The 23,216-nt window shown below is 32.9% G+C and overlaps 1 protein-coding gene and 1 long non-coding RNA gene across 2 annotated transcripts; one reads left to right on the forward strand and one right to left on the reverse strand.

Moving 5' to 3' along the window:
• The first annotated feature begins 2 nt into the window (after positions 1 to 2).
• Positions 3 to 2,042, forward strand: LOC132735467 (uncharacterized). The gene is made up of 2 exons (XR_009626460.1): positions 3 to 32; positions 1,439 to 2,042. It is a non-coding gene; the product is annotated as an uncharacterized LOC132735467 (long non-coding RNA).
• An 8,665-nt stretch (positions 2,043 to 10,707) lies between these two features.
• On the reverse strand, positions 10,708 to 22,230 carry LOC132735537 (syntaxin-16-like). Its single transcript, XM_060722526.1, has 8 exons — positions 22,052 to 22,230; positions 16,988 to 17,082; positions 16,148 to 16,200; positions 15,263 to 15,369; positions 14,456 to 14,618; positions 13,748 to 13,848; positions 12,815 to 12,958; positions 10,708 to 12,426 (listed from the first exon to the last, which is right to left on the reverse strand). Exons 1-8 carry the CDS (start codon positions 22,130 to 22,132, stop codon positions 12,244 to 12,246), a joined length of 927 nt encoding a protein of 308 aa, XP_060578509.1. The 5' UTR covers positions 22,133 to 22,230; the 3' UTR covers positions 10,708 to 12,243.
• Positions 22,231 to 23,216: the final 986 nt, after the last annotated feature.

The raw sequence follows: 23,216 nt of genomic DNA on the forward strand, positions 1-23,216 counted from the left end.
TGAAAAGATTGCAGAAAAATCAGGTTAAACAGGTAAATATTAAAGTCTATTTTATATATATAGCTTTGTTCTCCTCCCACATTCTAATGTAAGTCATATTTTCAAAAGAACAATGCTGTTGGCGTCGGTATCTTCCATACCGTAAGTTGTCAACTTTGATTTAATGGAGTAACAAAGTGCTAGTAAGCAAGTCTGTGGCATGTCACATGACAAGTTCTTGGATGAGTTTTAAAATAATACTAAATGACTATAATTGTACAATACATTCAAACACATGGTGTTATCGTGCCTTTTCAGTGTCATCATGGGTCAGATTATCCCATTTTGAATTAAATGGCAAATGGTCTTAAATTTTTCCAATGAAATAAAAAAAAAAAAAATCCCAATCAAACTGAAACTCCCGATATTGAAACTGAAAAATTTACTGAAGTTCATTCTAGTGTAGTAACAGACAGATGTTTCCTCATTATTTTTTAAAATACAATACTGCATGTTTTTTGTTGACAAAAATTATGAAAAATCAGAATTGCATATGAATGTTATCCAGTAATGCTGTTGTTGATGTAAATTTTGTGGCAACAAGGTTGAATACATGTTAAAATGTATTTTGTTGAAATGTGTAGAGATATATTTGTTAAAGAGTAAGACTAAAAACAGTCCTGGAGCAGCACACTAAATATCATATTCTGCTATATACCAAATAAGGCACTTGAATGAGTAAATGCTAAAATCTCACCTTTTCACCCAAAGAAATGTTCTTTCAAATGTCTAACTCATCTCTTCAAACCAATTTATATATGATGAAATGATACGTGTATAATAAAAAATGTAAGAATCGGCAAAAAAAACACAATATTTTTGTACTTTGTAATCATGATTTCTCCAAGTGTCTAGAGGTACTGTTCCAACACTGTAGTGAGTTAAATCCTTCAGTAAAGTGGTCATTGTAAGTGTTTCATGAACTTGTACTAATGTTGTTTTAGATAAAGGCCACTCACATATGTCTCTTTGGTGACTTGCATGCTTCTAGCCATGCTAATGAACTTGAGCTAAATACAAATGTACAGGATACTTGAATGGGATACTTTTGTAATTACCCTGTTTTATGATGCTCACAAAATGAACTTGGGGTATCCATTGTCAAGTGGTTGAGGTCCCTGACTTCAAACCACTTGCCACTTACGGCTTTAGTTCCCAATCCTGACGGGGATTTTAGACTCTTCCATGTGAGAAAGCTATCAAGCTAGCTTACAGAAATTTGGTCGTTCTACTCAAGTGCCTGTTTGTGCCTCATAAAATTCATAGAAGGGCACCTGAGGTCTTCCACTTCCAGTTAATCTGGAATGTCGCCATATGACTTGTAGTGTGTTGGTGCGAAGTAAAACCCATTCCAAAAAATAAAACCCAACCCAAACTTGACTTTGTTGTATTTTTTCAGGTTATTGAGGTAGATCGTAGCAGACAAGACACTGCCCAGAAACGGAAACATAAAAAATCTGTTTAATGTATTGCAAGAATAATCATTTATTTATTTAACATTTTGACTCGGCAATTTTTCATGTGACATTTTTAATCAACCCTTGCTTGTTAAGGGAGCAATATTGTAAAAACTATATTCGATATTGGCATAGATGTTTTTATCATATTTATCATAATGAAATGTGAAATTTTTACAGAGGAATTAACCTTGAATACCAGTCCCCTGTTGCACTGTACGAGTCAAGGAGATAATATATAATTTATATTCTTATATGAATGAAATTATTTTTACTGAAAATAGAATGAAATAATTTATACTGAAAATAGAATGAAATTATTTTTACTGAAAATAGAATGAAATAATTTATACTGAAAATAGAATGAAATTGTTTATATTGAAAATAGAATGAAATAATTTATACTGAAAATAGAATGAAATAATTTATACTGAAAATAGAATGAAATAATTTATACTGAAAATAGAATGAAATTGTTTATACTGAAAATAGAATGAAATAATTTATACTGAAAATAAAGAAATACATGTATATTTCATAACAATATTTGAAGACTTTTTTTCTTTATTTATTACACTCTTTTTAGCTCACCTGTCACAAAGTGACAGGGTGAGCTTTTGTGATCGCTTTTCGTCCGTCGTCCGTCCGTCCGTCCGTCCGTAAACTTTTGCTTTAAATGACATCTCCTCATAAACCACTGAGCCAATTTCATCCAAACTTCACAGGAATGTTCCTTTGGTGGTCACCTTTAAAAATTGTTCAAAGAATTTAATTCCATGCAGAACTCTGGTTGCCATGGCAACCAAAAGAAAAATCTTTAAATATCTTCTTTTAAAAAAAACATAAGAGCTAGAGCTTAGATATTTGGCATGAAACATCTTCTAGTGAGTGTCTACCAAGTTCAAATAAAAGCCCTGGGTTCAAAATTGGCCCCGCCCCAGGGGGGCATTGATTTTCCCTATATGCATATAGTAAAAACTTAAAAATCTTTCTTTAAAAAACCCAAAGAGCTAGAGCTAAGATATTGGGCATGAAACATCTTCTAGTGAGTGTCTACCAAGTTTGTTCAAATTAAAAGCCCTGGGTCAAAATTGGCCCCGCCCTGGGGGTCATTGATTTTCCCTTATATGCATATAGTAAAAACTTAAAAAATCTTCTTTTAAAGTAACCGTAAGAGCTAGAGCTTAGATATTTGGCATGAAACATCTTCTAGTGAATGTCTTACCAAGTTTGTTCAAATAAAAGCCCTGGGGTCAAAATTGGCCCCGCCCCAGGGGGTCATTGATTTTCCCGATATGCATATAGTAAAAAACTTAAAAAATCTTCTTTTAAAGAACCCAAAGAGCTAGAGCTAAGATATTAAGCATGAAACATCTTCTAGTGAGTGTCTACCAAGTTTTGTTCAAATTAAAGCCCTGGGGTCAAAATTGGCCCCGGCCCGGGGTCATTGATTTTCCCTTTATGCATATAGTAAAAACTTAAAAAATCTTCTTTAAAAGAACCATAAGAGCTAGAGCTTAGATATGGGCATGAAACATCTTCTAGTGAATGTCTACCAAGTTTGTTCAAATAAAAGCCCGGGGTCAAAATTGACCCAGCCCAGGGGTCATAGGATTTTCCCTATATGCATATAGTAAAAAACTTTAAAAAAATCTTCTTTAAAGAACCCAAAGAGCTAGAGCTTAGATATTTGGCATGAAACCATCTTCTAATGAGTGTCTACCAAGTTTGTTCAAATAAAAGCCCTGGGGTCAAAATTGCCCCCCGCCCAGGGGTCATTGAATTTTCCCTATATGCATATAGTAAAAACTTAAAAATTCATCTTTTAAAGAACTCAAAGAGCTAGAGCTAAGATATTTAGCATGAAACATGTTCTAATGGGTGTCTACCAAGATTAGTTCAAATAAAAAGCCCTGGGTCAAAACTGGCCCCGCCCGGGGGGGTCATTGATTTTCCTTATATGTGTATAGCAAAAACTTGAAAAATCTTCTTTGGAAAAACCCAATAGCTAGAGTTTTAGAATATTAAGCATGAAACATCTTTGAGTAAATATCTACAAAGTTTGTTAAAATAAACGCCCGGGGGTCAAAACTTGCCCTGCCCCAGGGGTGTCATTGTTTTTAACTATATGTGTATAGTAAAAACTTAAAAAATCTTCTTTTAAAAAAGCCAATGAGCTAGAACTTAGATGTTTAGCATGAAACATCTTCTTATCGGTGTCTACCAAGTCTGTTCAAATAAACAAATAAAAGCCCTTGGGTAAAAATTGGCCCGGGGGTGGGGGGGGACTATATACAGGTGAGCGACCTCAGGGCCATCATGGCCCTCTTGTTTTTATTCTATGCTCACTAGAAATAGCATTGACATCCAGGACATAAGACTCCCAAATTTCAATTTTGAACAAAGCAAGCTTTATATACTTTAAATGGAAAAAAAATATGAATAAGGAACTTGCATCATACTTTATGATTTACATAATATTGACCTCCCAACAGTAATGAACCTGATCAGACTGCATAAATATGATGGCTTGCCTAGCTCTATAATGATGATGGCAGTGACGATTGGTTTTGGTTCCAACAGACAAATTGTTTTTAGCTCCAATTTTCAAAGAAACAAGAGGGCCATGATGGCCCTGGATCGCTCACCTGACACAACCGCATCCAAGTAATGTCTTAAACAAGCATCATGGCCAAGTTTGATGACAACTGAGTCAAACATGTGACCTCTAGTGTGTTATAAAGATTTTTCCATATTTGGGCAATGTGACCTAATTTTTGACCAGACACGACCCATATTCAAACTTGACCTGGAAATCATCAAAACAACCTTCCTGACCAATTCTGAATCAAAACTGCAGCCACTAGAGTGTAAACAAGCTTTTTCTATTTTAGCTCCTGTGACCTAGTTTTTGACCGGAGATAACCCATCTTTGAACTTGAACCTAGAAATCATCAAAAAACCTTAACAAATTTCCAGAATATTTAGATCGAAAACTGCAGCCACTAGAGTGTTAACAAGCTTTTTTCTATTTTTAGCTCCTGTGACCTTGTTTTTTGACCTGAGATGACGCCATCTTTCGAACTTGTCCTAGAAATCATCAAAACAACCTTCCTGAAAAATTTCCAGAATGCTTTGGATGAAAAACTGCAGCCACTAGAGTGTTAACAAGCTTTTTCTATTTTTTAGCTCCTGTGACCTAGTTTTTGACGGAGATGACCCATCTTCGAACTTGACCTAGAAATCATCAAAACAACTTTCCTGACAAATTTCCAGAATATTTGGATGAAAAAAAAACTGCAGCCACTAGAGTGTTAACAAGCTTTTTTTCTTTTTTAGCTCCTGTGACCTTAGTTTTTGACCCGGAGATGACCCATCTTCTTCGAACTTAACTTACACTATCAATCTAAACAACCTTCCCTACAAATTTCCAGAATCTTTTTTGGATGAAAAAACTGGCAGCCCCTAGAGTGTAAACAAGCTTTTTCTATTTTTTAGCTCCTGTGACCTAGTTTTTTGACCGGTGATGACCCATCTTCGAACTTGACCTAGAAATCATCAAAACAAGTTTCCTGACATAAATTTCCAGAATATTTGGATGAAAAACTGCAGCCCACTAGAGAGTTAACAAGTTTTTCTATTTTTAGCTCCTGTGACCTAGTTTTTGACTGAGATGACCCATCTTCGAACTTGACCTAAGAAATCATCAAAACACTTTCCTGACAATTTCCAGAATATTTGGATGAAAACTGCAGCCACTAGAGTGTTAACAAGCTTTTTCTATTTTTAGCTCCTGTGACCTAGTTTTTGACCGGAGATGACCATTTCGAACTTGACCTAGATATTATCAAAACAATCTTCCTGACAAATTTCCAGAATATTTGGATGAAAACTGCAGCCACTAGAGTGTTAACAAGCTTTTTCTAAGTTTTTAGGCTCCTGTGACCTAGTTTTTGACCGGAGATGACCCATCTTCAAACTTGACCTAGATATCATTACAACAACCTCCTGACAAATTTCCAGAAATATTGGATGAAAACTGCAGCCCTCTAGAGTGTTAAAAACAAGCTTTTCTATTTTTAGTTCCTGTGACCTAGTTTTTTAACCCAAGATGAACCATATTCAAAGTTGACCTGTATTTCATTGAGACAAACATTCTGACAAAGTTTTGATGACGATCCAATCAAACTGTGACTGCTAGACTGTTAACAACCCAATTGTTAAGAGTGTTAACAAGCTTTTTCTACTTTTAGCTCCTGTGACCTCGTTTTTGACCGAGATGACCCATCTTCGAACTTGACCTAGATATCATCAAAACTACCTTCCTGACAAATTCCCAGAATATTTGGATGAAAACTGCAGCCTCTAGAGTGTTAACAAGCTTTTTCTATTTTTAGCTCCTGTGACCTAGTTCTTGACCCGAGATAACCCCCATTTTCGAACTCGATCTGTATTTCATTGAGACAAACATTCTGACAAAGTTTGATGATGATCCAATCAAAACTGTGACTGCTAGACTGTTAACAACCCAATTGTTGACGACGAACGATGCACAACACACGACGATGGACATAGCCCCATCACTATACCTCACCTTGACCACTTCGTGGTCAGGTAAGCTAAAAAAAAGAAAAGTTGAGCTATTGTCATGACCATCTTGTCTGCATTGGCGTCTGCTTTTTTAACCTTTTCGTTAAGGTCCATGTTCTCAAGAAACCATTAAAGCTACTCACGACAAACTTTGTATACTGGTACCTATTGTCATAAAAGTTGTCCTCAAGAGGGGAGATAATCCTAAAAAAATTATGTCCCTTTTTCTGTTTTACTTTTGGCACTGAGAAAATTGGGAGTGCACTGCACATGGACAGGCTTGTTCTTCTGAGTTGTACAAATCTTTAAAAAAGACATTTATAAAGCCTCTTGCAGTATTTACCAGGCATTACCTGAATGTTCAGGTTCACTTGAATCATCTTTTGGAATATCTACAAGATACAGATGTGTTTCTTAAATCCATCCAAACCATCTAGTATTAAAACAGAAATCTTGCTTATACAAAACAAAAAGTTATAAAATATCTTTTTTTTTTATGTTTTTATTACTTTTCTTTACCAAGTAAAGGTTTACATATATAACAGCTTTTACATATGATTCAATACATTGACATACATTTTAAAAGTAAAACAATATCACTTATGTCATTTTCATACCAGCATTTTAAATGACCAAGTAAAATAGCTCAATACTTGTTTTACAGGTATATACATGTATTGTTGAAGTATATATAGTTAAATATTTTCACAATTTCCTTCACAACAAATTAATCTATCTATGTGAAAAATGGGGTAAGTTTAAAATTAAGAAAGGAAAGACTTATTATAGGCATTGACTCATTCTAGGCTCCATGTTCATAATGTAAGTTTATAATGACCTAGACCTGATTCAAACAACACAAAATTTTGGAAATGACCCATAATAAGAGCCAAAAAACTTGTGCTTTGCATATGGTTAACTTTTTTGCCAAATACTTTCAATTTCCTTCAAAACAAAAGATATTTAGTGGACAAGAAAATCATTAACAGACAGACCAGGTGCATAATATTAAAACACCGAAATTCTTTCTGAAATACTGAAAGGGACTCCACTGAGGTTTAAAAGCCTAAAAACATAACATTTGAATTTCTTACATAAATAAGCCGGGGCACTTTACAAAAATATATGCAAAGATAGTTAAGAATTATACTTTGAAATAAATTGAAAATTGTATTTTTATGCTTTTCTTAGCCCGATTTGTGTGAAAAGCATTTAAATGCTAGATCATGACAATTGAACCTTAAATAAGCATGTATAATCTTTGGCAGTGTTAACAGCATAACTTACATGGTCAACATGTTTGTCAATTAACTCAAAGTTCGACCATCTCTTTTATTCTTTCATCTGCACCTGAAACTTGGTAATACATATTGTACAATGTACCAAAACATTAACATACATAAAAGTATCTATAATTTCCCATCGTGTAACATTTCACATATTTACCTAAATACTGTACTGTATGACTATAAATCTTTTACATCTACAACTTAATTCAAGCAAACCATATAACAGCAACACCTGTCCTTGTAGAAAGGGAGATAAAAATGCATTCAAAATGGAGCTGCAGTCTTGAGTTTCTTTATAATTAGTTAATATACATACTGATGGCACATACTATATAAGTGATTAAGTTAGCAACATGGAAATATCAGTGATTTACGCTAAAATATCCTCTAGCGAAAATATCAACCAACCTGTCATTAAATTTTACCCTTGCATGATTTGCTAATATTTCCTTAAGCTTAATGTCTGGAATTTTAAATTTGTTAACTTTTCAACAGTACATATCATTATCCGGGCTAGTGTTCATAAAACGAAACAAAACCGGTTTTTTAGTATAGAAGTATGAATACAACAACATTTTGTTCTACACAAATTCATTATCTGCTTTGTAAAAATTGTTACATAGGAACATGTACTGCAAAATCATTGTTATTCATGAGGAACTTATTTTCATGGTTTTCGTGGATCGGTCAATCCACAAATTTAAGCTCTTATGTAATTTCATTTACTGTAAGATTATTTTGTATCACATTATTTACAATTTACAGTCCACATATTTTTGAACCCACAAAAATGTTCTTTGTGACAAAACCACTAAATTTCATGCCCACGAAATTAAGTGAATTCACAGTATCTCACACTCGGCTATACTAGTAACATTCATATATAATACATATCAAAGACATGGTTATTTCATAAATCACCATATTGGAATGTGGAAACATTCACGAAGCTGATCTTTGTATTTTATACATATCTAAATACAGCTCCTGTAAAACCAGATGATAAAATTTTGAAACATCATTATGGCAACTCCTATTCATTAACCCTTAACCTGCCAAATTTATATAATTGCCTAACTCTGAATTTGGAACAGTCTATTCTAACTTTCAGGGACTTCAGTATCAAATTTATAGAATTGCCTAGCTTTGAATATAGAACAGTCCATTCCAAGTATCAGGGACTTCAAAATTGAAATACAAATATTGAGCTACCAAAAGTATAGAACCTGTGCGACTGCAGGGCTGTGTCTATACTATAGGTAAAGGCTAATCAATTTTGGTTCCATCAGGTGAATGGTTAATTCTTTTAAAATGTACATATGAAAACTGCCCATAGATAAAAGCTTATCTAAAAACATAGGTGTTTACATGATTCTTTTTGATGCAATTATTAGAAAGTCGTACTAACATGATGTGCCTAGCCTAAAAGGAAAGAATAAAAAATGTATAATAATAGAATATGATTTTTATAAGCAGCATAATTATCACAGGTGGGTGTAAATACAGTATATTCATATTTGCTATATTTTGTAGAGTACTAGAGCCAAAATAACTGATTGTTCAGGCATAATACTAACCTTTTCAACAAAGAGATTATAATAAGTATGGAACATCAGAAAAAAAACATTTTGAATGATTGAAGCTAAGAAAATAATCCTGTTATTTAACAAGCTTTACATTATTCATAGGGCATTCATGTGCATTATTACACACGGCATAAAAAAGGAATGCTTATCGTTCATACGACCTCAATAGGCCAAATGACATTGGGAAAAACTATTTTTAATGCACAATGTTGTTCAATATATTTTTTGCTGCATTTGAGAATGGAAATAGACATTCATTTTGCTTGCATTGCTATATAATAATGCATGGTTAATCGTTCAAATGCTTTGTGGCCTATCAGCCTTTGTGATTTTATTCCTAAGCATGTGAACTTGAACTGTGCAATATTCTGTAACAATGCAATTAAAATTGATTTTTAAACAAATGCTTGTAAAGATATTGAACAATTTAAACTTGTTTATTTTTCAACATCATACCATGGAAAAGGTATTACAACCCTTGCTATTTCTATGCTGGTTATATGTTGGCAATGACTATAATAAATTCACACACCTTTAAATAAAATTTCATTTTGTATAACAATGGATTGAAGGTAAATATTTGTAATAACATGATAAATAGAAACTCGGGAAAGCAGAGTAATTCTATAAGAGCTACAAAAGACAAAATTTTTTTATTAAAAACTAGGTACTGATAACATTTGCCATGTGACAAAAAGATTTGGCTTGACTGTAATACTTTTTTATTGATGACTGCACACAATCAATCTTCAATAGGTGTTCTACAAAAACATTTGTACATATAGCACTAAGTTTACTTAATTGAACACATGTATATGACTTGACAATACATAATCTATTATCTATCAGTAATTCACTAATTGTTTAAGTAGATTTTTTTTTTACACAATAACCTTAATATTGCACAATTATCATAAAACAAAACAAATATATATATATATGTATATGTAGCTACTTTAGATAAAACAATGTTTGGTCACACATATACTGACATTATAAAGGGAGACAACTGAGCTGTTAATCAACATCTCATTTTTGATTTCAGGAATTAAGTAAAGTAACTACAAACTTGTACAAGTTGTTTATCAATGGACAAAATGGCACTCTTCTAATATTGTGTATGCCCCAAACAACAATGCCCTGCTTTAATAATAATGATTATCAGTTTGATACTAGTAATACTTCAGTTCATCAACAGCAGAAAGAGTCAAAACAAATACAATTTAGAGCTTGCAAGAACAAGTAGAGAAGCATGTATGTTTTTTTTTTACTGGGTCATAATATAATGGGACAGACAACAGAAGATTATGGCCCTGTTATCCTTTCATCTAATCAGGCACACTCGCTATCATTTTGTCTCATTTTGTCTTGTTGATCCTTGTGAAAGGGTTTTTTTGTTTGTAGTATATAAATCGGTGTAAATCAGAGGAATATATTTTGGCATAAAATTTTAGATGACTATTAATATTAAAATGGTCTTTACAGGATATTATGAAAATTTGTCAATGTAAATGAGCCGCGCCATGACAAAACCAACGTAATGCGTTTGCGACCAGCATGAATCCAGACCAGCCTGCGCATCCGCGCAGTCTGATCAGGATCTATGCTGTTTGCTTACAAACTCTATAATAAGTAGAGAAACCGATAGCGAACAGCATGGATCCTGATCAGACCGCGCGGGCTGGTCTGGATCCATGCTGGTCGCAAACCCATTATGTTGGTTTTGTCGTGACGCGACTCAAATTTTCATTACAGCATAAATATATGAATTAAACACTCATGTTTAACGAATTATTGATTGTCAACTGGACAACTACATAAAACACCTATCTCGTAGGCAGTTACTTGTCCCCATTATATTATGTCCCAGTTTTTTACAAATTCATTTTTGTATCAGCAAAAAACAAAGATGATAGGTTTTTTTTCTACTTTTAGCATACATTAATGTACATGGAAACTTATGATTCTACAAAGATAGATACATATTGTGACACTATTCTAGATAATGGCAAATTAACAACTGATTATACCAATAAGTAGTCAACATGACTGGAAAATTGCTTAACAAGTGTAAAATTGAAGTATTATCAATATAATTCTCAATTCATTAAATTCTTTACATTCCAAATAAAAATGAAAAATAAAGATTCTACACTATTGAATTGCTTTCTATACTTTTAAGAAAGCAAACTATCTTCACCAAACACAATTTTAGATACGATAATATTGCAAATTACACACATATGACAAACAAAAATTTCCACTTTTTCACATTCATAATCTGTATGCAAGTGTTAGGTTCCAATTTGGCTTAATGGATATACATTCAAATCACACTTTAATAGGACCCTTTGTTTGTATAAATAAACTGTTAATATTAATACAGTTTTTAATCACAGACATTTGGTTTGGACAATGTTACTACAGCTCTGGTATACATTTTGTTTTTGTGTGTGTTTTATCTGGTTTGAATTTAAAGCAGCACGCCTCCAGATTCATCCTAATTTTCATGAACATTTTGAAAATGTATTTAAAGGTAAAATATTGTGAAATGAACAAAGAAAGTACTCGACACATTACAATCTGCACTTAAAATCCACGTAAATTACCAAAAAGAGGTCAAAATATGCAAAATAGCCCCTACTGCGTTAGTAACGCAGTAGAAATATGGTGATAAATACTACAAAATACAGTCATTAAGTGCACATAAGATATAAATTATCACTTGAATCTTTAATTTGTTTACTTTTCTCAAAGTTTTAGTATGGTTTTTCAAAGTTTAATTTTCTTGAAATATTTTGGGTCATCTGGAGGCATGCAGCTTTAAGTCACACTTATGCTATTATGGACATTAAGAATTTTTTACACGAGTATTCTGAAATGTGGGTATTTGACCCTTTAAATTATATGAGAGTTGAGAAAAATCAGATGTTATAAATACATACAGGGATGGACAAAATTAATAAGCATGATGCTGCATCGGTATATACTAACGACAAATTTTGATAAATTTCAAAGGCCAATTAAGAAATAATGCAAATATTTACAAGCTAACATCATGAGATGATGTACTTGAATATACAAACTAAGTACTGAAAGGATTTAACTCCTGACAGATTTAAAATTTTTGAACATTTTCTTTACAAAGAGGAGCAAAATTATGACAGGAAAATTAGTTTCCTTGGCAACAGAGCTGCTTTAACATTGCCAAAACAACAAATGTCAGAGAAATATAATGATCAATAAATAATAAAAAATAATTTTCTATGTAACAACTATGTACTAGCTTTTTGTTGCTATAAGTATTATTATAAGAATTATTATCAATAATGCTAATATTAAAATTAAATGCATTTTTCTATTTTTCTTTTGGTATTTTTCAGCTTTTTGTAATTGTTGTAGTCCTTTCTCCACCTGCACTGATGCATGTTCTATATTATAGTCTATTCTGTCTAATATTGTTCCCTGGAACATAAAAATAGTCATATGAAGGAAAATACATGTAATATTATAGCACCAATAAGTATAAGATTATTATCATTTTCATGAAGATAATAGACAGATGAGAGATTTTTTTATCTTATCTTAAGCATATGATACAAGTATAATGGAAATGAGCCTCAAATTTGCATAATTGTTAATTGAAAAGCATCTATATGTATATAGTTTTTAAGGAATCAGAAAAGCAAGATGGGTATGTGATAAGAGCAATGAATAAAAGTAGCTTTAATAATGCCATGAAAATGAAAACCTTAGGATCATATCAATTCAATCCTGGATGTTTGTGAGTAATAAATGATTATCTTAAAGAGATCACTAGACAACGAAAAAAAGACAAAATAGAGGTAAATACCTGATCCACAACCATGTGTGACAGATCTTTAAATATTTCATTCAGATCTTGTATAGAGCGTACAATGTGGGCAATCTCCTTATCTCTCTGATTTACTACCTGTGTATTGTTGTCTACCAGCTGCATCTGTTCTGATGAAAAACCCTGAAATATATATTAAAGGGACATTGTGCCTCAAAAATCCATATTTTTAGTTCTTTAAAAATGTCAAACATGTCTTTAATAATGTTTTAATAATGGATTTAGAGCATATTAGATGTTTAACAACTGAAGAAAGTTGCTGGATATGCAATTATGTGTTGTAAGGGTAGCAAAATGTAAACAAAGTAGTATTTTGATTTCCATACAAAATACTAAATCACTATGATTATACCCATTAAAAACAGAGCAGAAGAAGTGAAAGCTAGTTCATCTGTGGCAAATGAGTATTTCTTTATGAAACTGTAACAACATACCAAAAATACAATGTTTTTGAGAAATAAAAATGATAGCATTTCTAAGATGCAATGGGCCTTTAACATTAAAAACCCTGTAACACATATCTACATTTTAATAAAACCGTGTTAAAAGTATCAATATTAAGACAATAGTGAAAATATCAAAAATATCTTGAAATTTCAAACATTAAAAACAAAAATCAGAATACATTTTTGAAATGGGTAGTGCAAGGAATAGTGGGGAAAATTTGTGGGGAAAATTAGCAAAGTACCATCCATCTATAATCATACTGCTGGGACAATGCAGTGGGGTTTTTTAACTAGCAGAGAAGAAAAGCCAAACTTGCATTGTGGGGGGCCTTTACAGGGAAATTGGAGGGTGAGACCTTTTCAGGGATGGTTTTAGAGGGCGGGGCCTTTACAGGGAATATGGTAATATAAAGTCAAATTTCCTGCTAATCAGATCAGAGTTAAATATGACTGATATCTTACTTACCCTATCATAACTTGCATACATATCATCTTCAGGAAGTGTTCCTGAATCTGGTCCTATATTTGTGTCAAAAAATTGAGATCGTTCTTCTCGACTCCGTAATTCTGTAAAAGAAATGAACAAAAACATAAATGTCATAAAGTTATTGGCATTGAACAGTGACCTCCTATTATGCTCTTAAATTAGCATGTGAAGTTTCAACCTATTCCCTTCATTAGTTTTGAAGGTACCAACTTGCATACAAAAACTTAACCAAAGTATGAAAGCAATTGTGATAATTGGGTGAGTACAATACTGGTAGCTCTACGTATTCTTTGTTTAGACAAGCTAAAAATTAGCTAAGTGTTCAAAGAACATGAATTTGAGCTGGCAAATATTAACATTATCTTTTTATGGTGTTCATATATAAGTATAAAGCTAATACTATCAAGCATTATTGAATTTAGACCAAATATGAACATGACAAGTACTAAAATTATAAAGACATTAGTAATGTATTTGATTTCAAAAATGAGTTGCAAGTATATATTATCAATATACTTAGTGAAATTCCATGCAGTGACCTTAACCTTTGACATGGACCTTGCACATTACACATATTTACTATGCAGATTTTTCAAACCTACGTGTGCAGACGTCTTGCACACAAACAGGACAAAACTGTATGTCTATAACCAATTTTCAGCATCAAATCTTTTAAAATTCACTCACTTTTCAAGTATGATGATTGACTTTTTCTAAAATTATTTGACATTTCCTGTATAGATCTAACAAGGGACATAACCATGTTTTGTGAAAGAAGCAGTTCTTGATCGGTCCCACGTCTACTGCGGGCAGTGATTTGCTGTATTAATCGCTGGCAGTGTGCAAACATCTGAAAGACAAACAGACAATACATGTGTCAAAACAACCTTAGCTAGGAAACCTTTATAAGTTTCTCACAATAATTTGAATGGTAAAGTTACTTTATAATAAATACAAAACAAGAGCTGCCAGATGCTTTTCTATTCTCATTGCTTGATAGCAAACCAAGAGCCTGGATAATGTTAAAAAAAATTTTAAGTTCAAAAAGGGCCATAATTCTGTCAAAATCAATGTTAAAGTTATAGGCCTTGGATAGTGACCTCCAATAATGCTCTCAAAAAAGTCATGCTGATGCCTGGGTGAGTACAATAGCTGTCCCTATTCTTCCAACAGTTGAGCTAAAGACAAAACTATGTCCATATCAAGTTAAAAGTTGAACTAAAACAACAGAAATCAATATTTCTAAGCAATTTTTTAATATATCTCGCATGATTTATTTGCTATAAAGTTTTATGAGTAGTCAAAGTGTAAAAATCCATAATGCCTGAACCTCATTGCAACATGACATGTCAGCCTGCTGACATTACACTCACATGCATAGTAGGAGCTGGGTTTTAGTAATTTATTAATCATAACTTGTAAATTTTATGACTTAAAGACATATTTATGCCTTATCTTCTTTGTGACAAGAATAATAAAAGGAGATATAAATACTTGAGTAATTTCCTGGGTCTGTATTTCTATCGCATGTTCTTCATCAATACTGTCATCAAATGCTGGTCGTGTTAGATGTTTGTCATGTAGTGATGCAAGCTCTTTCACTATAATATAAAATAAATATAATAATTAGCCACATGCATGAGAAAAAAACCCTTAATGTCATTTATTATTTATATAAATTGACATATTTGATACTTAAAAATATCAATTTCTATTGCTCTTGAAATAAATAAAATCTTTTGAAATTTGCTTATTGTTACTTATTCATATTTATCTTTTTTTATTTTTAATGTCAAAGACAACGTCAACATCCTTTGACATTATTTTTTAAATGACCTCATATACATTACATAAATATCTTTTATATATGTATGTATTTTTACTGCATGTATATAAAGGAATATCTACAACTACAATGAACATATATGTTTATAATTATGATTATCTATGAGATTCTGTCACCTTGAAATTGAACAAAGACATTCATTTCACATTGCAATTATAATTTGAAAAGATAGGAAACCTTAATTTTTTTGTCGGGTTTTGTCATACCAACAAAGGTCATATGGCAACTTTCCAGGTTTACTAGTGGAGGCAGACGTAAGGTGCCCCTCCATGCATTATTTCAGACATGAGCAGGTTCCTGAGCAGAACCACCAACATTCTAAAAGCTTCCTCACATAAAAAACCCAAAGTGCCTGGTGGGATTCAAAACTACGGGCTACCTTCACCCTCAGGAAACCTTGAATTCAGCTAACTTTATCATAATGCCATATGATATATTTACATGTGTTTCAAAAATTATCAAACATAACTGTAGCTGAAACAGAAGAGAATATATACAAGCAAATAAATACATAATTATAAATGTTTGCTTACTTTTTAATTTGATTCTCGTCATTTCATACTGGATTTCTTCCACACCATCAACCCTACAAGTCAAACAAAATCTTAAAGCAGAAAGTAAAAAGATCACACCTTATTCTAATCAATTTCTGAATTTTGAACTTTAAATTGTTTTGTCCACATTATGACCACCCCAACACAAAAGACATAGTGCAATATCGCTACCTTCCCAAAACAGATCTTTGAGATGCAATGGTGATAGGCTATTTCTTTCACAACATTCAATTATCAGAAGAAAAAAGTAAAAGAAAAGTCATAAAACACTGTTTTTTTTCTAGAAAAACTATCTTTAAAATGTTTTTAATAGAGTAAATGATTTTTTATCATCCCAGATTGTAAGTTTGAAAGCAAACACAATTTTAGAAATGATTTGTTGAGGACATGAAATCTTCCGCTATTTATCCATCGCCACTATTTTTTTGTTGTTTTAAAGTTTGCAAAAGAAACATTGAAACCATTATGGTACATGATAAACTGGATTACTGAAATATTGTAAAAAAAATGTCACAGATAAGGGACAGGGCACCGGCAGAAGATTTGAAGAACTTGAAACAGTGAAAAAGATAACCAAAACTTATATCCTGCAGACTAGCTGCCCGTGTTTTGATTAATGCCGAGTGTAGTGGCTCTACAAGTAGGCAGAGATGGCTTTAAACACATGACTTAAGTGACAATTGTCTGGGGTCAGTAAAAGACAGGGAAAACTGCTTTTTGTGCTCTTACAGGCAGATGGACCCTCATTAAACATAGATTAGACACACAAATATTGTAAAATTAGAAGCTCATCATATCCTTCCTATAATCTATACCTACCATTCAGGTGGAAGTCTATTCGATCTTGTGTTAACTGTACCCGACTCAAGGTCAAGGTTGACATTGGACATTAGCCCCATCCTGTCATCTGAGACCTGTAAATATACATTAATATCAGCTTAATATACATCAACCATCAGGGACAGGGGTTCAACATTACAGTCAAACCCTAATTCTTATATATTGATATACAGTCAAACTGTATTACAATACATTGTTTTGGTAGTTTTTTTCTTTTTCTTTCGAGAGTTTTCCCAAAATGTCCAAAAAAATCTGTATAATTTTTCCCAATTTAAAGCAGGGGGCATTTTCCTAAAACAGCTGTAACAGGCTCTGGAGTTAAATGCAAATAAAGTCTTTCTAACTGTAGTTATATTAATTCATGGTGAGAGTATTTCCTCCAGCTAAATATTCCATCTTGAATAATTAAGTGATTATCACACTGTTTCTATTCCAAACACTTTAGATTGAGTCTTTGGTTACACTTATATGTAAATGTATCTCTGAATCACACTCCCCTGTTACAAGCATGGAATTACATGTACATGTAAATTAAAATGTACAATGTACGCAACTTTGTCATATTAACTTATTATAAATAAATATAATTTTAGTCTGGAATGCCACCACTTGCTTGTAAGTTTAAAACAAGTACACATACAAACTGTGACAGACATAGGAATATTATACTTAATTTAATTTTGATTGAAAGTACCATAAAAGACTGATAATGTTGAATAATAAAAACATTTCAGTAGCCAGAGTCTATTCTAGGAGGGGAGATGGGGGATTCATATTTTTGAGAATTCATCCCTATTTTTTCAAAGACAGGGTAAAAAAATTTCATAAAGAGGAAGGAAAAAGATCAACAAATGTAATAAATTCTCACTTTTCGATAAAATCCCCCATTTTTCGATTCCTAGAATAGACGCTGGTAGAATTTCAATAGTCATAATATCATTGTAGTACTTGTTTCAACTATATAGTCTTCTTCAGTACAAACATTACATGTACATACACAAATATCAAGTTATTCATAACCCATCAATTATTATTAAAATAAGTTGCATTGAATCACAGCTGACTCATTTAAAATAGTCATAAAGAAGAATAACAAAAAACAACAACAACAACAACAACAACCAAACTTGTTCTTTAGATAGTTTTTATTTCATTCAGGTTTTATCAATGTTACATCTCAATTTTTCTTACCGTAACATCTGTAGTCAAAGAATATTAATGACCAAAACAAGTAATAAAATAATTGTACAAAAAGAGCAGTGGTAACAGATGATGATCATACAATGCTGGTTATCTGATGGCAAAATCTAGAAATAATAGAATATATAGATGATCCAGAGGAGGCAAAATCAATTGTCTTTATTGCCCAGGTTGTCCCACAGCAGTCATTTTTTCGCCGGTATTTTACAGCAGAATAAAGGCAGTCTAAGTCTAACCAAAAATTGGTATATTTTCCCCTAAAAATGGTAATACTTTCCCCTAAATTGCCCTGTGCACATTCTTCACCAGAATTATGACTTAACAGTAGCTGACTTATATCAGCTAGAAGACAGAAAGCCGTCCCTATAGATAGCCCTTGCTATGTACCATGCATGTTAAATTGAATTGAAATTTAAAGTTGTATGAAATATGTGGGTAAATTCCATTCTCAGTTGTTGGAAATTGTTTTCAAATTTTTCACCTTTTCTGATTTATCGTGCCACAGAACAAGGTTTATTAATATTGCAACACTTATTTGGCTAGCCATGATTTTTTTTCAAACTGTCAGTTTTGAAAATCTCGCTGTTTACATAGTTATATGATTTTAGAGTGACCTACCCTTGGGATTTTCCCAAAACATTAATCTGTTAATGTTTGAAAATATTTTCTTACATCAGATAAAAAATCTGTTTATATTTGATATAGTTTAGTAGTAAAATTTCAACAAATTATGTAAAGCATAAATTGATTTTTTATTCTTCAAAACGATAAAGGCACATATAACTAGAACTATCACTAAATGTGATTAATACCCCCGCAAGACTGCTTTGGAAATGAGGAAGTTACAAGTAACAGAATACCTTGTTAAAGAATTGAAATAGAGTTATGGTTGTGGGCAATTAAAGATAGTTGTGGTTTTTGTATGTTGCATTTCCTTACAATATGGTTGACCATTGATGAAGTTTTATTGAATTACTCTGTAATAAATCCAGAAAGAGTTACGCTTCTTGAGCACTGCACTTCCTCTCATTGCGCTTGACCATTGTATGAAATTGCATTGAATTCTAAACATTAGTTTTAAGTTATGCACCGGACAAGGAAAAGGAACAAATGGCAATAACTCTACAAATACTGAAGATGGAGTTATGGTTATTGTACACTGCATTTCCTCTCATTTCGCTTGACTATTGTATGAAGTTGTATTGAATTCCAACTACTAGTTTTCAAGTTATGCACTGGACAAAAAAGTAACAAAGGGCGCAATAACTGTAATGAGTCAAAATAGAGTTATGCTTCTTCTGCACTGCACTTCATCTCACTGCCCTTGACCATTGTATGAAGTTTCATTGAATTCCAATGGCAAACATTAATTTTCAAGTTATGCACTGGACATTAAAAAGTAACAAAGGGCAAAAACTCTTAAATGAGTCCAGAAAGAGTTATTGTTTATGTGCACTGCGCTCAATGTGCTTGATCATTGTATGAAATTGTATTGAACTCCAAACAGTACTTTTCAAGTAATGCTCTGGACAAAAGTAAGCAATGGAAAAGTATTAGTAACAAAGGGCAATAACTCTGAAATTACTTTAGATAGAGTTATGGTTCTTATGTTCTGCAGTTCCTCTTATTGTGCTTAACCATTGTATGAAGTTGTTTTGAATTCCAAGCAATAGGTTTCAAGTTATGCCCCGGACAAGGAAAAGTAACAAAGGGCAATAACTCTATAATAAGTCAAGATGGAGTTATGGTTCTTGTGCACTGCACTTCCTCTCAATGTGTTTGACCATTGTATGAAGTTATATTGAATTCCAACCATTAGTCTTCAAGTTATGGTCCGGACAAAAGAAAGCAATGGAAAAGTAACAAAGGGCAAGAACTCTGAAATTACTTTAGATAGAGTTATGATTCTTGTGCACTGCACTTCCCCTAATTGTGCTTGACCATTGTATGAAGTTGTATTGAATTCCAACCAACCGACCAACTGACCGACCAACCACCGGATGACTCCTATATACCCCCCCCAAACTTTGATTTTGAAGGTATAAATATCATTCACTATGGTACCGAACTGGCAATGGAACCCGACGATAGGAGAAGAGCAGTGATAAATTCATTGGCGTAAAAGTTGGGATAGTTGATAAGAGTAAGCAGTGTTTCCGATAGATTTCAATTTGTTTTAATGGTTAAGTCAGACTTCCAGAAATACATGTACGTTGGTCAGACGGACATGTCCGATAAATTTTGATTAAGTCCGACAATTTTTTATTCCGGATCAGTCCGACTGTCCGGCTTTTACCCAAGTTGCATATATACAAAATGGCGTCGCTAAAGGTGCCAAACCTGGGAAAAAATGAAAATCTATTTCAGAGGAGCGCGCAGAACAGCAGAAGAAGGATGAAAAGAACAGACCTGAGAAAATATTTAATGAAAATTGGAAGCAGGACCGTGAATCGTTGGTGTACGACAGGGAGGAGATAAAAATGCGCTGTACTGACTGTGCAAATTTTTATGGCGAAAAAATTATAACCGAAAAGTGTCTTAGAAATACAAACACAAGTTTTCCTTTGATTTTGATTAATTTTATTCGGTCTGACAGATTTTCATGCTTTGTCAGACTGAATGTTTGACACTTTTTTTTCACTTTCGGGAAGTCTGTTAAGTGTGCTCAGAAGTAAATTCCAGGCGTTTTTACGAATATTCCTTGTAAATGTAGCAGTGGGTGGGGAACTTTTTGTTGCTTCCTTGTGTTTTTTATAGTGAGTTTGAAGAGCTGGCCCGAAGGGCCTGCTCTCAAAGAGAGCTTTAAGGTAACGCCAGTACCTGCTAGATAATGATGGTTTTGAAAACTTTCGTCCGAAGCACTGAATTGACACATCGCAACTTTTCGAATTACAATATAACGATAAAAGCTGAGGTATTCTGATTGAAAATGGAAGCGTAGACTGGTGTCCTGCGCACTTATATGGAAACCATAATAGGACAGGGAGCCAGAATAAATGGAAGCAGTGTATAAAATATTTAATGACAATTTTAAAACGGAAAATGTAAAATAAAAATGAACAATTATTTTATACGGGAAAGTCAAAGCCCGGGGTCGCGGAGCGGATCCGGGCTTTGGCCCCAGGCTATAGACTACACGTGTATATTCAAAAATAAAAAAAAATGTATAGAATTCTATACCGATCAGTGAAATTTTCAGTACCATTTCTTGTTGGGCGCCGTAACGCAATGATAAACGGCGGTGTATTCCGACAACAGCCAATCCCAACTTTTCAACTTACAAGATAATGATAAAAGCCGAGAAACTCTTATTGAAAACGGATGAGTAAACTGGTCCCCTGCGGACTTCTTAGTTCTATGGGGACTATAATAGGACAGGGAACCAGAATAAACGGCAGCAGTGAATAGAATACCAAATGGCACTTTTAAAACAGATGTAAAATGAAAATGAATGATTATTTTAACAGCCTTTGCCTAATTTCATATTACTATTTCACCGTAAAAGTAAATCGAGCTCGCTTTGAGGCTTTGCCTTTTTCATATCAGTATATATATTTAAGATTTTTTTAAATCGTTATTATTTTTTTTTGGATAGAATTTCAGGTTCCTGTGCTGAAATTGATTATTGAATGGGTTTCTGCAAAATAAATTGAACTAGATGCAGTGTTTGAATGGGGATACACTAGACCTATATCATTTGACACTATATCATTTGCGGAAAACAGAGAAACAAAAGTACAATAATCTGATGACCCAAACCTCTTCAACGTAATCCGCCAAAGACAAATCAAAATTTTGTTTTGTTCAACCGGCATCTAAAATAAAATTTCAAGCGTTACTTACTTGGTCAGAGAAAATGTTCCGACTTTGCAGAGCATTATTTCTCATCAAAATAAATACTTCTGTTAAGCTTCGAGTTGCCATTGTGAGTAGATATATATTTAAGCCAAACTCGCATGAATTTCAATACCAATATTATCCGTGTGTTGTCAGTCCGCCATTTTGATTTTTTGACCGGTTTAATGATAGAATATCACTTTGCGATAATTACTAAAATTAAAAGATTCATACTACTAAATTTAATTTTTGTAAAACGCCACTAAATATTCTAAAAAAGGAAATAATTATGAGGCACTGGGATGGGTATAATGAGCTGGGTTTATACAACACAAGTGAAAGATTAAAAAAACTGGGATAAATAAATATAGGATAGGGAGGATATGAAATAATGAAAGAAAATAGAGTGAATAAAAAAGCTGTGGAAAAAACTGCTTGGACCTTTTTATTCAATACTGTAGCAGGCAGGTTTACGACTTGTTTTGGTAGTCTGTTCCACAAGTTTGTGGTATGCAGGGAAAAGAAAGGACCTGAATTATTCTAGTCCGGCATCTAGTTGACGTAGACTATATGGGGTGCATAATTATTATGACGGTAGAATCTATAGATCTGTGACGTCAATGTGCAGGGGAGAGTTAAATAGAGGATATTGAATGAATGTAGTTTAATACTAAATATATTGAACGAGTTGAATAAAATCATATTATGCGAGCCTCTGGCGAGCATAATATTGTTTTATTCAACGAGTTCAATAAATTTAGCATCGACACTACACGAATATAATATTCTATTTATCACATATGTAAAATAAGAACAGTATACGTAAACTGTTAAAATGAGTAAATTTTCAATGACGCGCACATAGTGTAACGCTAACATTAGCGCGCTTTAACGCTATGTTTCCATATAGCGCAAATGACGTCACGTCAAAGTGTTATTACACTATATAGTCTGTCCCATCAAATTTGAACATTCCATTTTTTATTTAATATAATAGTAAAATCATTTAAATTAATGTCATGTTAACCCTGACGTCAATATCTCTAGGCATGTTTTTCATTTTTTTCAAAAAGTCAGTAATATGGTCAAAATGTGTTGAAATTTTATATTTTCCCGTTGACTTACGTTGTAAACCTGACGTGACGTCCATTTCAAAATGGCGGCGCCCTAT

Source organism: Ruditapes philippinarum, unplaced genomic scaffold, assembly GCF_026571515.1.
Source record: "Ruditapes philippinarum isolate M1 unplaced genomic scaffold, ASM2657151v2 ctg14182_1_1_1_1, whole genome shotgun sequence".
NCBI lineage: Eukaryota > Metazoa > Mollusca > Bivalvia > Venerida > Veneridae > Ruditapes > Ruditapes philippinarum.

Coding starts and splice junctions, on each gene's coding strand:
- LOC132735537 (XM_060722526.1), bottom strand. CDS start 22,132: ATGGCAACTCGAAGCTTAACAGAAGTATTTATTTTGATGAGAAATAAT. Junction 16,201..16,987: donor AATAGACTTCCACCTGAATG/GTAGGTATAGAT, acceptor TTTGACTTGTAG/GGTTGATGGTGTGGAAGAAA. Junction 12,427..12,814: donor CACACATGGTTGTGGATCAG/GTATTTACCTCT, acceptor TTTATGTTCCAG/GGAACAATATTAGACAGAAT.